Below are 20138 nucleotides of genomic sequence, written 5' to 3' on the forward strand. Positions count from 1 at the left end.
AACTCACCTATATAATACTTATTTTCGGCATCTGCCCTGTTCATCATTTCTAGTAACTTGACTTCTATTTGTGCCTGGTTTAGGAAGGGTTTCTTATTTTTAATTATTTTTATCGCTACTTGACACTGCTCCTCGTGGTCGTACGCTTTCACAACCTGAAATAAAACATACAATAACATGTCAATTTTTCTTATATCGTATACACACACACTTTTACACTGTTTACATTTGTTTGCATTTTACACATTTTTAGGACAATTTCATTGCATAAATTTCAATTTTCTCAGTCGAAGTAGTAGTGAGCGTAGACAGACAAACTATAAGATCTGCAAGTGGCTAAGTAAACGTTAAAAATGTCTGCAATCTTACTCAAGTTCTGCGGCGAGGGCAATAAAGAATCGACGAATAAAAAACTAGGGTTGGGCAAAAAAAAAACTCTACTGCTCATTTAACCGGAATGATTGCTCAATGGCCCCTTTATTCCTATTTTTATACACTAGAACTTTTAAACTACATTGTATTACGATGAAATAATTAGTAACAATCAATATTATACCATGTTAACTTTACATTGTTTAAAAAAATAATGTTTCCGTTTTTATAGGTGAAAGTCCGCAGGTGAAGTGACAATTCTTTCGAAAAGTAGTTATTTATAAACTTAATGCCATATGGTGCCTAAAAATGTCCCTACTGATCTGTTTATGACTTGTCAGTTGTTAACTTGGGTTTATAAAAAACTCATCGTCATCATTGTCTTTGACAAAAGAGATAAAAATGTATTTTAAACGGATATTTTGATCTCTAAAACCCACGGTAAAAGTCTAAACAACAGCAACAGTTTTGTAATAATTTTGTAAGCTTCCAAACTGTTTATGATAGACTCACCTGTCCAAAGGATCCTTTTCCTATGGGCGAGGAGATTTCGTACCGGTCCAGGAACTTCTCTCCCTGTTTGATGATGTAGTCGTGGTTGTCGTCGTCGTACCCATCGTTGTATAACTTTCTCTCCTTCTTATGTGAACCGTCATCTCCAAGGTACTGTTGCGCTCTCCGCTTCTTCTTTGCATAGTAAACCTGAAGACAAAAGAAGAGCAATCGTTAATATCATAGTTTCATCAATTTCATAGTACAAGCGAAGAGATTCAAATAAATCAATTATAGAGCGGACATTCGAAACATTTCCCTTCACTTTAATGTTGGATTCCGCCTCGGTTGTGTTGTTTACTCTTAGTTAGTTTTAACTTATTATAATTTTTAATGGATCAAATCCTACCGTAGTAAAGTTTTTGCTTAACATATTTATGTATAGAATGAATAAAGTAGAGGCATCTATGTTAAGTATTAAGAGTATCGAATAGTTGAGATTAAAATATCCTTGAAATGTCGGTCAACCGCTGCATCCAATCGATAGGGGCCTAGTGCCGATATTTATCGCTGACACAGCACCCTTATCTATGTTACAACGACAGGATCAAATTAAAAAGCAGCGATGATGCAAACCCCGTTTAGAATAAAAAGCCTCTCCTTTTAATTATATTTTAACATGAAATTTAAAAAATCAGAGCTTTGAAGAATTAATAGAACACATTTTAAACTAAAAAAAAACCACGCTCTTCACCCTGGATTTCTGAGACCGAAATCTCCGTTTAAAACATATTGATATCTCTGTTTTTTTTCAAAGTCAATGACAGACAGACAGGGATGACGATATATTTTATACAGAGATATTGGACTCAGAAACATACGGTTAAAAAAGTAAAATACGAGTGTAAAGAAGTTGTTACAAAAACTTTATTGTTCAAGGAAATATTTTTGTTGAGTATGCAACATTAAAAAGCAGCTATTCGTTTGTAAAAACAATATAATCTACCAAATTATAGAATTTTAAATTACACCCACTTCTTTTTGATACATTGATCTGAAGTTTGGAACACATCTTTTGTACCAAAACAAATACAGTCGGTAAATTTAACGTATTTATTATCTAAGGCAGTCAATAATTAAGCAAACAAAATGCAACAAGCTGATATTCGTCGGTCAAGTATTGTAGTTTGCAAGCGCCGCTAAAGACGCTGCTTGTAGTAATCATTATAAAACGGTCCTACACATCGAGCTCTAGTCGCTGTGTATGAATTTATCATAAATGCAGCGGCGTAAGGCAGACGCGTGATTTTGAGGCATATTTTACGAAAAGCCTTCGAGGAAATATGAATACTAACGATGCAATGCCGTAGGCTGTAAACGTCTAGGCAACCTACGCAACTAAGATATATACTGTGTACAATAAGAGCTTTTCAACGAGAGTTATATTGCTTCCGAACAACGGCGTTTATGATATTTCACTCCGTTTTGATTCATAATTCAAAGATTCAATGTTGTCTTGGTAAGAGACATTTTCTGATTTAGAACGAATTTGTTTTATAAACGTTTTCATTTCTAGGAACACCCGCGCATAAAATATAATAACTTGTATCTTAATACGAATAGCAAATCTTGAACACCTTAAGCAATAACATAGTAAAAAAGTTAGCGAAATTATTAGGTTAATAGACAGGCACATAGTAACATAAGCATATATCGAGTCGTCGTATGCGTTATAGGAAATGACGCGTCACGGAGAGCGCGGGAATTTCGTCGGACGGACGTTGACCTAAATATGCGGTTGACATTGATCGACGATGGTCGCGATATGCCGCTATACAAAACATTCGGATGTGTGGATTTCGAACGCACAGGTTCAACGCTACATGTTTGTTATTTAAAAACACATATTTACTATTATGTATTGGGTAGACACTGTTGAATTCTGAATTAAAAATTAAATTTTTACTTTTAATCGTAATCATATACTATGTACTTAGATTGAATTAATCGAACATATTTTCATTGATATTGTTTGGGTTGAAATATTATGATCGAGACGTCAGCATAACGTCACGCTTAGCACACAATATCTGGTATCAGGCCGGTGTTACATAAGTGGCGACGAGGCAGTAGAACCGGCGGCGACTGCAAAGCAAACGATAACCCAAATTTCCGAGTGCGGCCTAGATACCTAATAAACAATAACTAATTTATGAGCAACGGGCTAGCGAGGAGGCTCAAATCTACACGTTTGTCGAGCGAGTCTAAGCCGGTTGAGTGGCAGAGCCGGACATGCGTCAGTGACACGATGTCAAATGCGTGGCTTCCCCGGCTTCCTTGATGTTGACTGTTAGCGGGTTGTGTTTCGGAGACATGATATCTCTGATGCGGTCCGGTTACAAAGACGCAGTTGACAACAGTGGCGCGGTGGCATGCTGGCGGTGGCGTGGTGGTGAGATGGTAGCGCGAGCGGGGCAGTGACCGCGGCACGTGGCCGCGAGATGAGCGCGTCGGGCCGGGGAGAGCCGGCGCGCGGCGGCTGTCATTGATTTTCCTCTCCCCCCGCGTCCGAGGCCGGCGCTCCCGCCGCGTCTCACCCACTTCCAGCGCCCGATAACGAGGTTAACGGGCGACGTGAGCGTCTCCTAAACTTTAATTATATCGGTACACCCGACGTGCATGTTTAACCGGGTCTCTATTCAGCAGTTTTGTTTGCGGCGCACCTGACAGCTCGACGTGGATCCGCAGCCCGCTCGGCGATTATCTGTCTGACGACAGTCAAAGCCAGACGAGATGCGAACCGCGAGCGGTGTTAGTCACACTGTAAATTATTTAGATGCCGTCCGGTTCGAATCGTAACAACAGGACCACCTCGATACGAATTTAAGCTTCGCGACACTGTAAACTTCGTGATTTTATAATAACACATGGTACTGTTTTTGTACACTTGCCAATTAACAAATTTTAAATGACAAACATTGTCGATGAATATAAATAAGTACGAAATAAGAATAAATATCATATGTATTAATTCTTAACTTTAAACAGCTGCTAAGCTTTAAAGTACCAGCTTTTAGACTGTATCTTCGAAACAATATAAACACTTGTACATAATAACTATTGTCAGTATTAATGTCAAATACCAACAATAACTAACATAAAAAAAAACTTTGATATAAGCAAAAGTCTGTCGATCTGGATCATTTAATTCCTTAAAGAATTTTCATCAGTCGACATATATAGTTTATGTTTCATAACAATATAACTAACGAACAATATGCGAGAACTCTTCAAAAATTCATTATGAATCATGTAAAGGCCAGTGCTCGAGCGGCGTTTAATTTAAAGTTTCGTCAAGTGGGAATAGTTTTGGATACAATTGAATAACAGTAGTTAGGTTGAACACGTTCTGTTGAGAAATCCCACTCCGCACCCGGGCCGCACTAACGAGGTATAAAATGAACGATAATTTTAACATCGCATTAAATTAATATAATTACTTCAAGTTACATATATTTATTAGGTACTCGATAAAAGTGTACTATTGTTATTATTTAGTAACGAAACGTACATGAAACTGTACGACGTACAATTTATTCTCACTACTGAGTCGTCAAAATTTGATTTCAAATATCATTTGGGTTAATTTTAACAGTGAAATATTGCCAACTCCCCCTCCCCCCCTCCCAATGTACGTGACAAACAAAGAATTAGAATTGATGGTAAAACAAAAAATATTGCACAATCACACGACACAGTTACATTTCATCTGACATTTTACTTTCCCGCCATCAGACTGTACAAGTCTAGTGAAAATAACCGCTTTTCCCGCTCTTACATCACCGCCATAAAAGATCGCAACCTACCTACGTGTGGGATTTCCTAATAAAAAAATTCTAGATGTGACAAGAATATATTAATTAAACAATATCCTTAGAAAAATAAGTATTTAATTGAATTATCTATTATGTTAAACGAAGGTGTTGAAAAGAGTTTAAATAACTGCATTAATTGAATACGTAACTGGACATCTTGTCTGCGATGAAATGTTAATTACATTTACGTTAATATTACCATTCAGTTTTCCTTAATAATGTTATAAAGCAGCATTTATAAAGTCAATAATAAAGAAACATATATAATATATAATATATAGTATAAAACAAAGTCGCTTTCGCTGTATGTCCGTATGTATGCTCAGATCTTTAAAACTACGCAACGGATTTTGACGCGGTTTTTTTAATAGATAGAGTGATTCTTAAGGAAGGTTTGTATGTATAATAAATGCATAATATAGTAGAGAAACACTGATGAATTTAAAGGTTTCTAATGTGAACGCTGTGAACGTTGTGTATAAGGACATTCTGTAGTAGGTATATTTTGCATTGCACCCGTGCGAAGCCGGGGCGGGTCGCTAGTATATAATATGAGTCAAAAAGTACAGTACTGAGAAATGACTAGTCACTTCCAGCTTGGTTGACAAGTCGTTGTTTCCGCGTCTGTCGGTGATTCAATTACATGAACCCAACCAATGATACATGAAACAGATCAAGGCTAAAGCTAATTTTTTTATTAAGTACATCGCACACATTCTATTGTTTATTGACAATACTTTCTTAGAATATTAAAGTAACAGTACCCATACAATTGTACATCTAATATATAAAATTCTCGTGTCACAGTTTTTGTTCCCGTACTCCTCCGAAACGGCTTGACCGATTCTCATGAAATTTTGTGAGCATATTCAGTAGGTTTGAGAATCGGCCAACATCATTTTTTTTTAACTGCGTGCGTACGGAGTCGCGGGTGACAGCTAGTTTACTATAATAATAAATAACAGTTCCTCCTTTACCTACTTAACAAAAAACTTAAACGGATTGTAATTGTAATAGTAAAGATGCCGAACCGATACTGGGTTACAACTTCAGGGGCGAATAAAAGAACTGCGAAATAAAAGTACTTAAAACTTTTGAGAGTACCTTGGTTCAGTTTAGTGCTCAACGCCATTTCTAATGACTTATTAGCACTGAGGAGTTACGGGAAATCGTTTCAGATATTTTCACCTTTTATACGATATTTCTAAGTTTACCGAATATGAGCAACAATTTAATTATAAAGATAAAATACGGCTTCTTTTAGGAAATGTAGAATAATGATGTGTCAGAATTGTACAAAACAGTAAAATTTCACTATGGTTTATGTCAATTATTCGCATGCATAAGTTCGTCTTATAATATTACAAATGATCAAATTATTTAAAATTTTCATTTCATTCCTTCATTCATTCCGGCTTCGTCTACGACTGCTGCTCACTTAATCTATTAATTAATATTATTTGTATTTATTTAATTAAATTGAGATGTATCGAGTTTGTATAGTGTGTGTTGTTATTGCGTGGGGTTATTGACTCTGTCCACGTGGTGCGCTGCACGCCGCAAGCCGCCGCCTGAATCATCGCGAAATCAATCGCGATTGCTTTGAAACAGTCTGGCGTTTCATTGTCAAAGTGATCGTGTTGAGTTGAGTGCACGACCATTAATATATTTTTTTTTTGTATAGTTAGTACAAGGTGTTTACCTCATCGTAAGTGATTACTATTGCACAAAGGAGTATCCCTCATATTGTACTAGGATCTATCTCTGTGTCCAAGCATTCATGAGGACTATGAAATTTAGTTTTTGCATGTTGTATACTAGTTTTCTAATAAATATATTAGAAATGGTACGTCGTTTATTTGTTACTTGGATCTAGTTCACTGGCAATTATTCTATGTTAGCGGAACCTGCAAACCCACATTTCTGAGTGGACCAATTCCATCGGTTAAATACAACGACCTTACAGAAAAAAATCACGATGTGACGAATAGTACCTACGATTTTTTATTTCTTAAAATTTTATGTTTAGTTTTACATAGTGTCAAAAGTTGCAATAAGCTAAGCGTGTCAATGACGTAGGCGGCATACGCGGCATCCAGACGCGAGACGCGCCGCAGTGGATTCCCAAAAAAGCAAATACGGTTGCTAATTAATTTTTCATAGGGCCGGCGACGACGCCGCGCCGATATGCAAACTACCCCCGCACCCGCACGCTGAACGGCGCACTGTCGCCCGTCATCCATCGCCGTCGCCTGTCGCCGCAACGCCATCAATTAGTGCGGCGGAACTGCGCAACTTTACATCATTAACACCATAAAAAGACAGATATTGCGAGAAAATTTGTGCAATCAATTAGGAGTTTTAAGAGGGGTCGCGGGGGTGGATGCGTGCCGAGTGCAGCGGCGCAGGCGGGACGACGGGGGGTAGCGGGAGGCGGCGCGCGCATCTGTGCATTCGGCATATTTACCCCGATAGTGGGCGGGCGGGTTCACTGACCCGACCCAATGCAAGGCCTGCGTGCAGTAGGGGCCCGTTTCATTACTACCACCGCATCGCACACCGACGCAAAAAGCTAACACTGTGCGTCAAGTGGGCACGCATGCTTTTTTTTTTGTTTTAATCATCTGGTGGATGCAGGCGCAATACCGTTTTAGAGATGAGCAGCCGAGTCCGGAGAAGTGAGGACAGCCAAGGGGCAGACTCCGGGCCGATACACTCATATCGATCTAGTGTTTATTTTCATCCTAGTCTAGATGGGTAACCTAAAACTTACAGTAGGCTCTTGATTATTTAAATGCAATCGATTCGACTAATAAAATAAACCACATCTCATTTACGAATAAACTGTCTAGTAAATAGTCCGAATACATACAAAAGAATGCAATGGGCAGGGGTACAATGCGTCTAAACAGCACAAACAGCGAAAGCGAGGCGGCGCACCCACACAGGGATCATAATTACAGGCCGGCATTCATAAATCCAGTGATTAAGGCAGACAGACACATTCACCACTGTAAACTGTAGACGACGGTATACTTATGCAAAGCCACCCTTGCAGTCGGCGTATCGGATGCAATACTATAACCTACCCCAACCGTTCCCCTTGGTGCGGCAGGTCAGGCCGGCTTTGAAGGACATTTACATAATAACCGAGCGAGTATTTAAACCACTATTCGTTAATAGCATAACGTTAATAAAGTTTAAAATAACAAACAGAGGACATTTGTAAGTTTCGAACCCAAATAAACTACTGCACAGCTTATTCAAATTTATAAGGAATTGCGTGAATAACCGGGACTGTAAATAAAGTTAACAGTCTGTCGGAAGCCATTGCAAATTCTCAAAGTCTAGCTGGCGAAAAGACGTTGTCATCGTAAATCATATGTTAGTAGCACTAAAGCTTGTTCGAGTATTTCGTAAAAGTATATCCGACAGTATATTTCATGTAAAAGTGTTTGTATACAATGAGTTCGCGAGTTGATGGTTAATTTATTGAATTTATACGATTTTATGATGTTACAATTCGTATGCTCGCATTTTGTTGTCTGAATCAGAAAATGTTTGAAAACGGATGTAAACAATCAATTAGATTAAATTACTTATTCGATGCCGAAATAATGGAACAGTGAAATGGAAACAAATCTTGTTACTTTGCCATACTTCATTCAATAACAATAGATTCGTTTTGATATGACCGCTAATCGACTTATAATTTAGCTACTTATGGAATATTTAATCAAAATTTTTCTTTTCATGAACTAGCCTCCTCGGGTATATAACACGAAATGCATTTTTAGAACAGAATTGAATATATAGATGCATATATTTCAATAACAAGGAAAATAAAAAGTAAAAAGATTAAACTTTGGTAATAGACTATTCAATTTTTGGTAAAGACTTATTACGGACGTCGGACACAATTCCAACGGCAAAGCATTCAGAAGCAAACTACTATGAAACAAAAGTAGAGGGATAGAATACCAGTAGAGGCATCGATGGCGACAATGGAGAGCGGACTATAAGCGGATTGAATCCTTGTACCTTAATTTGTAAGACTCTTTCACCTTACAATCTCATTGTGTCTCCGGCACAATACACTATTCAATAATACAAAATGATTTGAAAACATTCTTAAGGTCGTTTGAGCAAAATTAATTAAGTGTAGCGAAACTTTTACAGACGATTCAATGCGGAGACGATGAACATTACTGACTCATAAATTTACAACGTAAGTTTGTGTTATATCGACACGAGCATAGTTTACATTACAGATTGTAGCCGTGCGTTTCCATTGCAGAAACAATGAGCTTAAGATGTTACAAAACAAGTCCAATGAGCACATTTTCGTAAGTTGTTAATAAACGATATATCAATAACAGATTATAAAAGCGAAACCGGCCAAGTGCAAATCGGACTCGCGCGCCGAGTGTTCTGTAGAAAACCTGGTATATTAGTAAAATTTACGGTTTTCCCAATTTTTTCTTTATCTGTGCTATAAGACGTTGGTTCGTACCAAATTTCAAGACTATGTATGAGTTCACGGGAAGTATCCTGTAGGTTTTGATTACCTTGCGAGTGTCGTAAATTTGCGGAAATTTGCGGCGTGAACGGTTATATTTTTTTAATGTGTTGACTTATAAGTTTGATTTTTTCACAGCTACAAGGGACAGTAGACCTGCGTTTTTGATAAAAGTCCCAGCTTGATACCTCCAAGCCTTCCTAAGAAAAGGGGTCTTGAGAGACAGACAGACGGACATACGGACGGATAACAAAGTGATCCTAAAAGGCTTCCGTTTTTTCCTTTCGAGGTACGGAACCCTAAAAAACAAATGCGACGAGTTACTTCAATCTGCAATCGTAAATACATTTCAACAGATATTTTAAATACCTTTTAATTTTCCCCAAAGCCGATTTGTAAAAATAACTGAGTCCCGTCCGTAACGTTGACTGATAAACGTGTTTATTATACACGAGCATTCTATACCGATTCATCGTTTGAACGAGGACTCGATGTTTTATTAACATATATGAGAGATAACATATATGTTTTAACGCATATTATGTGCAGAGTAATATTTTATTAAATGTTTACGTATGGCGTTACATTAACCATTATTTGCTGAATACTAAAAAGTAATGTGCAAAAGAATTGTCTCGCTTATATAGCAAATAGTCTCGCCTACACTTCATTTAGGATTCTATGAAAATAAAGCTAATGAAGTCATTCAAGAATGACTGGTCAAGTAAAAACAAATAATTAATCATTATTTAAAATTACAAGTCATTGTAATATTAATGTGCTACCCACACATATTTTAATATAGTGCCTACGTGTGTTTTAGTAGTATCGAGGTTTATGACCTACGATGCACTATAGTACTATTAAGAATTTTAATTAGTTAAATGAGTCGCCAAGTCACAGGAGAGAGCGGGTAGGGGCTTAAATATTAGCGAAGTTTGGTGGTGCAATGATATTCAACATGCAGTGCCGAATCCCCGAATGCAGCCAGCAGCGGCAACTCCACTTCCATCGGAACATGAAAACTAATAATTAAATCATCGGGAGGGCGCTCTCCGTCGCCTCCCGCTATCGACGCTTGTCATAAAGGAAGAACGGACCATTAAAAATCATACGCGCTTGAAACGCTCAAGACTCGTCGCGTCGCCACTCCAAAGTTTGACCTCGCAATTACTAAAATTGGTTTGATTTACCATTTTAATTGTAACAAAAAGCTTATTTTTTCGACCGGCGCGGACGAGGGTAGCTGCGGCGGGTCGTTGCAATCTCGACCGAGTGACTTTCGGCCGGAGGGTCGATTAGGGCTCGGCGGGGCGATTCGGCGCGCGCGGCTTCGGTCGGCATTTTGAGCCGTGGCGTGATGCCGTTAAGGCGTAGTTTGTGTCGGCGGTGTCCGTAGGTGCGAGAGGAGAGCACTCGAGGTCGGATGCTGAGAGCGGGGTCGTGTCGGGCGGCGCGGGGGGGACGTTTCACAAAATCGATATAGTCGGGCGGCGCGCGACGTCTTGCATGCCCGCCCGCCCCCGCCCTCCGCCACCCTCTAATGAATGAGAGCGAACATAGTCATCTCTGCGGATGGCGGCTCCGACGCCGCCGCCGCCGCCACCGGTCCGATGTATCGCATCGCAGCGCGATAACCGGCACAACCTAGATCAATCCGTACGCTACTAAATATATCTCATACCACTGCCGTATTGCTTTTCTATTCCTTTTATCTGCAGAAATCCAGTCTACTTTTAGACTCTCTTGTACAATGACAAATGCGCTGTTCACTGTATTGGAATCTCGATAGAAGCGAATACTTGTGTTGCAAACAAACACAACTTACATTTAGCGCAAATATTAAGATCGAGATAAGTAATTTGAGAAAGGTATGAAAGTCACGAACTATTAGGAGTCGAGTGAAAGTTATTAAGGCTTCAAAATAATTAATACGAGGATCATTATTACAGAACTTTCGAAACAAGTTACTTAAGATGTTGTAAAGTCATTACTAACACGATTCTTCACGTAAATGATGATTTAATATATTTAAGTATTAGACTGAAAAAGTAAAGTGGAATTTTATAAAAGTCACCACATTATAATACTGGCTGGAAGCAAAGTAACGCAGCCATAAACTGTTTTATTTGCGACCGAGAGACGGTCTCTGGCATCGACTCACTTACACAAGGAAATGACGTCGCCGACCGCCGCTTTAATGTTGTTCGACTGTGTGAGACATGAAAATTGAGATTTTAGTGCTGCGGTTACACAAAAATGTGTCTACATTTCCCTATAATGGACCATGCATTTATCTATTCAGTTCTCAACAGTCAATTATAAGTAAATTTTTGTGAAACTTCTTAGCATGCAAGTAATTTTAATTAAAAAACGTCATAAAAACATCAGCCCCTGTGCAATTTCATCTCAAATTTAGTTCTGTTTCACTAATTTCAAAACATTTTTTAATAACAGGAAGTACTGAACAGAGTCAAAGTAGAGGACTACGCAGGCACGCTGCTAGCGTGTTGAAAAACGTCTGTGTCTACTGTAGGGTTACCATTTTTACAATTATTTAAAATTGGACGATTGTTTACACACTATTAAAAATATAACATCCTGTACCTAACTATAAAACATCACAAAACACAAGGGACATCAAAAAGTATACATAAATATTTTACATTATGTAACACGATAATGGAAAAAATTTAAATTAAATGATGAACCGCGGGTTTCTGAAACGAAAATCTCGGTATAAAACATATTATAATCCCTTTACAAAATCTTTGACAAAACAGAAACTGAGATTTCGGTCTCAGAAAGTCGCAGTAAGATTCATTGAATTTATGAAATTCATAAATTTAAGAAAAAAACGATAGTGATATAAATATAAATATTTAGTATATAAATAGCACAATCCAAAGTTACGTACATTAAAATATGAGGCGTATTGAAAACGGAACATAATTTCATGAGACATTCCCAGTTAATGTAAATGTATGGCGATCGTAGGGGGGCTAGGTAACCGTTGTATTAATAACTTGGGGCTGTGGCGCGGGCGCCGGCGTCGCACCGGGTGCAACCCGTCGGCTTTGCCCGCGGACGAATGGTGGTCATCTAAGTCATTTAAATAAACCTCGTCCAAAATAATAGTATTGTTTCCCTTTATATTTACACCATCTTACTTCTGAACGAATTTAGGATCAAATTAACAGTCATAACGTACAAGTAATTATTGACGTATACGGATTTATATCTTACTAATATTATAGATGCGAGAGTTTAGATGGATGGATGGATGGATGTTTGTTTGAAGGTATCTCCGGAACGACTGATCAGATCTTGATGAAATTTGGCACAGATATAGATCATAGACTGGAATATCACATAGGCTACTTTTTATTTTATTTCGCGCGGTCGGAGTCGCGGGCGACAGCTAGTTATACATACATTGAATTTGAATTTATCCATGAAGTTACTAACCACTTAAGGTATTCCTCAAGAGATGTAAGATGCAGAAGATTTTTTAAACTCCTCGCGAACAGAGTCGCGGACGACTGCGTGTACATATATATTCAAAAATGTTAAAATATTGTTTAAGAATGCAAACCAATTTGCTGTAAAAGAAAAATATGAAAAAACCAAACAAGATGGATCTAGGTAGAGAACCTATAAATGTGTATACGCGGTCCGCTAATGTGGTTTTGCCACTCGTTGGTGAAAAACGAATGCAAGCGTCGGCGCACTTTTGCATGAGATAACACTGGCGTATATCGTACGCGTAAGCAATAGAAGCAACGTGATCTTAGCGAGGTCAGATGTCGATAAATGCCGATAAGGGCACGTGTCGAACATCACATGCACATCGTGAAGGTGCCGTAAAACACTCAACTTGCACGTACGAGAAGATAGTGCACAAGATTCTTGCAGCCTTGCTATCTACATAGTTGCACAATAATAACCACCTTCCTGCAATTATTTACAAAATATTCTAAGAAACAATACTGATTATTATGAAGCGGTGTTTGTGGTGGGCGGTTTATTTTTCCGTAAAGTTTCGCGCAAATTTCTTGTGATGTCCGAGCCGTCGTCGGTAACGAGCTCGCTCACTGCTAATAAAGCACAACAATTGAATGGGTCCCAACAAAAGTTTGCACACATATTAATACTTCGAGCGGCGTAAAGTTTAAACAAGCCCAAGGAAAAGTTTGAGAGCCGCTAGGAAAGTGTACGAGCTTTAAACGAAGTCACTGGTAAAAAATATTATAATTCAGATCGTGAAGTGTAAATATAAAAGCCATTACAAACGCAAATAATCCGAAAAATTGATTTTTTTAATATATCACGAGGTACTAATACTACATTTAAATAATTCAAAAACAAAAATTTATAACCGTATCACTCATACACTTATAAATACTACGCGTATTACGAATTCATACTATGAATAATTCAAAATCTGCATCACATTAAAGGCAAAATAAAGAAAACAAAGTAAGTATTCGCAACGGTTGTATGGAGAAGTCCATGTAGTGAACATACCAAGGAGAGAAGTCGGAGCGACCGCCACCGAAGCGTGGCGGCCAGCGCGGCCAGCAACTCACCGCTGGTCCTCTCCCCTGCGCGCACCATCCCGCCTGGTTCACTGCACTCGACCACTGCTCACGCGCTCATTTTCATTAAAAACGTGCGTATAATAATATTGAACGGCAACCGCAATTATCGGCCGCGAGGACGCGACTGGCCTGTTATCGCGCCGACACCTATTCTTCAGCTCGCCAGACAGCCGGTGTACGTTAATGGATCGCGCGGCCTCGTTGTTTTGGTCACTCGCCTGGCGTCCTAAATGCGTCTCGTCGGGAAAACAAAAATGCCGTACGCGTCATGTGTACTTTGTACTAAAAATATTCAATGACTCCTTGCCACAATGCATCACATTTATATATCAGACGATTTCAACACTTTAACAAATATAATCTAAATAAATTAATGTTGATTGTCGCTTAAGCTTTTGCTTTTCGGGGTGCAGAACATATTTAACACGTCACAATTATGACTTGCGGCATACGGTATAAATCGGCGGGGGGTCCGACAAAGGTCGTCAATCTGTACGGAATCTTGATGTCGTTGCAATTAGTGTGCATACACGTAATTTACAATGGCAAAACAGAATGCTAGCATGGTTGAACAGACGGCGTCGCATGGGACTTTGCTCCTTCCAACGATTAGCTTTCGACTGTTTATTCCGTGGTGCGTATGTATAATTAGCGGCGCGTCGGGATTGTGGCAGCAGTCCAGGTCGATCACTCGGGTAACGGGACCGCACTATATCGGGTTCGGTCGTTGACAGGGAGATTTTTCCGGATACGTCGACGTCCTGAAATTCTTCTTAATGTTCGTATTCGTCAAGTACATGTTTATATTCCCACTTAGTAAACTAAACAGAAAACAGAAGAAGTTCTATATCCTTTTAGATATATTACAATTTAAATTGAAAACATTTCATTGTTTAGCTATAAATCGTGATAGTGTTAACTCGATAATAGCAAAGCTATAAAAGTTAAACGTGGCCCATTAACGCTGCTTCGCTGTGTAGCCGGTGTCCGGAGCCCATGTTTAGTGCACAATGGGGTGTCATTATGCTGTCACTTGACAATGTCAATAATAAGGGTGGCGAGGGCACAGGAACGCATGCTCATTATTATAAAACTTCCGTTTGAGACATGCTACCCTGACATTTGAAACATACACAGAAAGTAAAGCTAAATTCATAACATATTGTAATGTTAGCGTAAAAGTTAGTTATTTTATCTAAAAATATTTTTACTCTATAAACTATTCGAGGCCGCTTGTTGATATTTGATTCAGTAAATGGCTACCATTCTCTCTGTTTACAGTTTCGATATGATTCCAACAAAATTTTAATAGTACCTATTGCATTTCAAAACCTTCTTCTATGTACATCCCAAAATTTAAATAACACCCAAGCAATTACATTTAGCTATAAATTTACGCAGGTGTATAGCTTATATTCCTTTTATTCAATAAATTAAAAACTTTACCGTTGTCAATAAAACAGATAACATAAAAGAAAATAGTAAGTTCAAATAATATAATTAAGTACATATTATATTTGTAAATTAATAAAAAAAAAAATAACCAAAATTAATTTTAAATAAAAACATTTAATTAAAAGAATTATGAAAGAAAAATTGCGATGGAATTTATATTACTTATTGATTAATATGTACACATTCATGTCGTATCTTCTTATATAAGATCTTATCGATATAAAGATATAAGGACGCGTTATCAACAATCCATGTAACATTTATATACAAGAAGTCACATTATATAACATGTAATAGAAAACATTTACGCAAAATATTTCAACTTTTTACATATTGAAGTGAACTCAAAATAACAGTTCAAATTATACGATTTTTCGATTTGAGATTATTTAAAAATAAAAATCATTTTGATCAAAGAATAACCTTCCTTGGTGAGATATCGCAAAGTGAGTAAATATTCCTTCGGTTATTCCTTCATAATGGTACACATTTCTTGAATTTAACACCCACGATCTCAACTGTACGTACACCTACGCATCTTAACGTATAAGCAAGTTTCAGAGCGGTTTGTTTGGAGTTAAAAATAGCAAACTGTGTTAATACATACAACTTTTAATTTCAATTCCAGTAACTTAATACTTGAAGATTGTTGACGACCAACAGAGACTGATCTTAAGTTTTTGTCCGTATAGCCGAAACCACTTTGACCGATTCAACGAAAAGCTAGATATGTTACAGAAATAGTGACATCTCTTATGATGTAACTATTTTCGTTATAAGACTATTGGCAATAAGTCAGAGCTTTTGATATGCTATTAGTACAAAGGACGCAGTATATGTGGCAAGGTGGCGCCGGACGCGACCTCTGCGTGTGCATTACCGCGGCTTTCGAACGAGAATAGTGCGCGCGCGGCCCGAAATGCGATGACGCAGCAATAACTATGTCTAGGCCGAATCGCGCGCATCAGTACATACGTTTCGATGCATTCAACGAAAGATTTTTACGATAATTTCACATAAATTTCTTAGTATATACGTTATTAAATATTTATCAAACCAAAAATCAGCTGAAGTCGCGTATCATTTTATGTGAGGTCCCAGATTCAATATTTAAGCAAAAAAATTAACTTAAATGAAATAAGTTTGAATTTGGAAGAATTATTTATTTTTTGTTTTTATGCAGGTTTCGTTTTCAGAATACTATTTTTTCAATCAATAACAAATGCCATTATTTCACATAATATCCTATCTCCTATTCTCTTTGTTTTATATACTGCTGATATAATAAAGTGCATACAAAATTGCAAATATCATTTATACGCTGACGATTTACAGATATACATCTCATTTAAAAGTAGTGAATTGGACTCTGCTATAAAATCTCTTAATGAAGACCTTGAAAGGTTACAAAATTGGTCCATAAACAACAGTCTTATTCTAAATCCCGGCAAGACGAAGTACATAATTTTCGGATCCAAGTATCAAATTAACAGTATACCGACTGATTGCCAGGTAAGGTTAGGAAATGAGATTGTTGAGCGTGTTTATGAAGCTCGAAATTTAGGATTAGAGCTAGACCAATACCTACGGTACGAAAGTTACATATCTAAAATCGTACGCAACTGTTTCTATAGATTAAAATTACTGTACAAAATTCGGGGATATGTAAATGAACGCCTTCGTAAACAGTTGGTGGACACGCTGGTGTTGTCAAAACTAAATTATACAGATGTAGTTTATGGGCCGCGTTTATATGCTAGGACTGAAAAGATAATACAGAGGGTTCAAAACGCATGTGCCCGTTTCTGTTTTAATGTGCCGCCACGTAGTCACGTAACGCCGTTTTTCAATGAAAACAATATTTTAAAGATCGGTTACCGTAGGAAACTGCATCTAGCTTGTCTTCTTTTTGATATAATTAATTTACAGTCACCTAGTTACCTATTTTGTAAGCTTGAGTGGTCTAAAGGTAGCCGTCCCAAACAAAGACAGGGGTCTTTGCAACTATGCACAAAGCGACATAAGTCTGCCGCATTTCGAGGTAGTTTTCGATACGCTGCCACGAGGTGTTGGAATAATATCCCGCCACCTATTAAGAATGCGCTAACTAAATTAACTTTTAAAAGAAAGCTAAAAGTATTTTTATTAGAAGTCCAAAAGCAGAAAATTTATAATAAATCTTTTTTCTAATTTTTTTTTTCCTGCACTCTGGCTGCTTATCGAAATGTACATATGTAAAAGGGAGACTAATATTGTTCCAGAATTTCTATTTGTTTTAAGTTACATTGAAGTAATGATAGTGAATAAGTTTTTTTTTTTTCTTTTCTTTAATATTGTTTTAAATACCTTGCATATTGAACTTAGGACCCGTTAATTATACATAACTTTAACTTCTTTTTATACCATAGTTCTTATATTATTTATTAGTTCTTATCTTATTTTATCTTTTGTAATATTGAAATTTTTATTTATCTTTATATATAAATATTTATGTTTGGTTATCCACCGCTGCAACTGGCGTGCGGATAGTCGTGAGGGTTTTCGCGGAAGATCAGCGCTGAGTGTTCCAGAGAGGAGCACCCAGCATACAAAGCTGAGGGAGGACCCTATCCGGTCAGCATTGCAACGTTAATTATAAATGTTTCTTTATGCTAGTGTAATTTTAATTTTATTCTGTTTTATGTATTTATAATTATTTTGTAATATGTTAGTTTTTTATTGCGTTGTAATGGTGGGTATAAAAAAAAAAAAAATATTATGGTCAACATGGTTTACTGGCATTTATAACTCTTCGATTATGATATATAAAATTAAATTATAACATTTATTTAAATAACAAGAAACAATTGAGATGACGTATACCGATGAAAAAATAATAAAGAATAAACATTAGGAATTAACAACATTCAACATAAATGAAATAATAATGATTTGTTTTTTTTAAAAAAAACTAAAATTGGTGCTCAGTTTTGAGAAAAAGACAAGTGAAGATGAAGTTTTAAACGAAATTTACTTTTCTACAATTAAATGTAAAATTTAGATAATATCCATGTAGGTAGATTTAGATTGATTAATTTACACATGGATTCTCAGCCATGATAAATAAAGGAAATGCACGTGAGAGGCGTCGCCATGAAGGCATCTCAAATATTCGTTGATAGAGCACGCAGTTTAGAGAATTTCATCTCAAAACGCTTCAGATAATACGGTATTCAATTTATATAGCGCGAATCTGTTAATTTATCCCACATGTATTATATCAAACATTTCCCTTATCCTAGCACATTATCCTTGCTGTAAAATTTATTGAAGAATTTGTACAATTTTTCATTTAAAAACATCGAAACAAAACAAACTTTAATTTCATCAATCTTTTCAATAACTTTTACATAAGTAATCACTATTAGGTATATTCTGTCTGATACAATAGGTTACAATGTATTAAAGTTATTATCAATAGCAAAATAAAAGTTATTATCTTTGAATATAAATTTGAATACTTTACAGACGTCATAAAACTTAAGAAGAAAATTTCATCAAATCTAAATTTGTATGAATCGCTTATCTCGTTTGGCGACAAATCTCCGCCGAGCCGCGTCGACCCAAGTGTTTGCGTTGCTCCAGGATTATTATGCGAGGCGGACCTTAAATATTTTTATGTGAGTCATTTATTCGTCCTTTGATCAGTCGCTTTGATGTAGGGAGCGAGCCTCGTAGACGACATTTCATCACAGAACGGACGCATAGAGAACGAGACTGTTATTTCAATCGGGGGGGAAAATTCTATTTTGGTTTTAATTAATGTTACGGTTTTAATGAAATTAGAGTTTACATACCAATTTTATAACTGAAAATAATAAAACGTTAATAATAAATAAGTGTTACATAAGAAGTTATTACGCAAAATAGTTATATTTTATGGGTTTGTATTTTATTATATGAGGATCAACCAACCTGCAACCACCGATTGATATGTCAACACAATCATGATTCAACTATAAGCCGAAGTCGATTGCAAACATTTATGGACATATCTATATTAATTGCAACATAATATTTTTTTATCAAAGCGTTGATTTAAGAAATTGTTACAACTTTCTTACTTAAATACGTAACTTCATGTAAATAACTTGATAATGGGAAATTTACATAATCTTCGGAAGTTTACAAATCGTGATTCCAAAAACCCTTATCATGTTCAAACCTGGTTGACAAATGTACAGTATTATAAAACATATGTAATTTTATCGTATGAAAAATAAAATACTAGGTACGTATAATTTTTTTAATTATATGTTTGTTCAACTTCAGTATTTAATCCGACTGCCATGTGCTTAGACAAACGTAAAAGAAAGGCTTTTATAATAAGAGCCGCATTCAGCAATTTGCCTCCGTCGATACCAGCCAGTGGGCCTGTGTGCGACGAATAATTTCCATTATTTCCTTCCTTGGCCCGCGACGGCCTCGGGCGATCCCAGACGACAATCGATGCCTCCAATAACGTATACGCTATTTATTTCTATTGATATACAAAATGAAAAACCGCAACTTATTACCAGATTTCATTCCTATAATAACATATTCATAACAATGCTTTTGATTAAAATTCAATTCTCTTTTATCTAAATAATAATTTCCCTAAAATATTTAAATTATTACGTAAACTTTAAAACATTACTTATAATTTTATTAAATTTATCACCTCCTTAACCTTTACGATATCATCAAAAACATATTTTAAAAACTAAATTAAGCGAACTATCTGCGGGCAATGATGGCAATAGACATTAGGCAGATGTAATAGGCGTAAAGAATTTGGCTCGC

General features: G+C 36.7%; 1 protein-coding gene across 4 annotated transcripts in view; it reads right to left on the minus strand.

Annotated features, from left to right (window-relative positions):
* The window catches only part of LOC106719816 (serine/threonine-protein kinase minibrain), a 112094-nt gene that overhangs the window by 6420 nt on the left and 85536 nt on the right, over window positions 1-20138 (minus strand). For 3 of the 4 annotated variants that reach the window (XM_045680883.1, XM_045680881.1, XM_045680882.1), the window contains exons 4-5: window positions 886-1074; window positions 8-155 (exon numbers count right to left, since the gene is read on the minus strand). In XM_045680883.1, the coding sequence (XP_045536839.1) occupies window positions 8-155; window positions 886-1074 (337 nt within the window). Of the gene's footprint in view, window positions 1-7; window positions 156-885; window positions 1075-13785; window positions 14081-20138 lie in introns of those variants that run through there. The other variant, XM_045680884.1, reaches the window with a different exon arrangement.

The sequence above is a fragment of the Papilio machaon genome, chromosome 14 (assembly GCF_912999745.1).
Source record: "Papilio machaon chromosome 14, ilPapMach1.1, whole genome shotgun sequence".
Lineage (NCBI taxonomy): Eukaryota > Metazoa > Arthropoda > Insecta > Lepidoptera > Papilionidae > Papilio > Papilio machaon.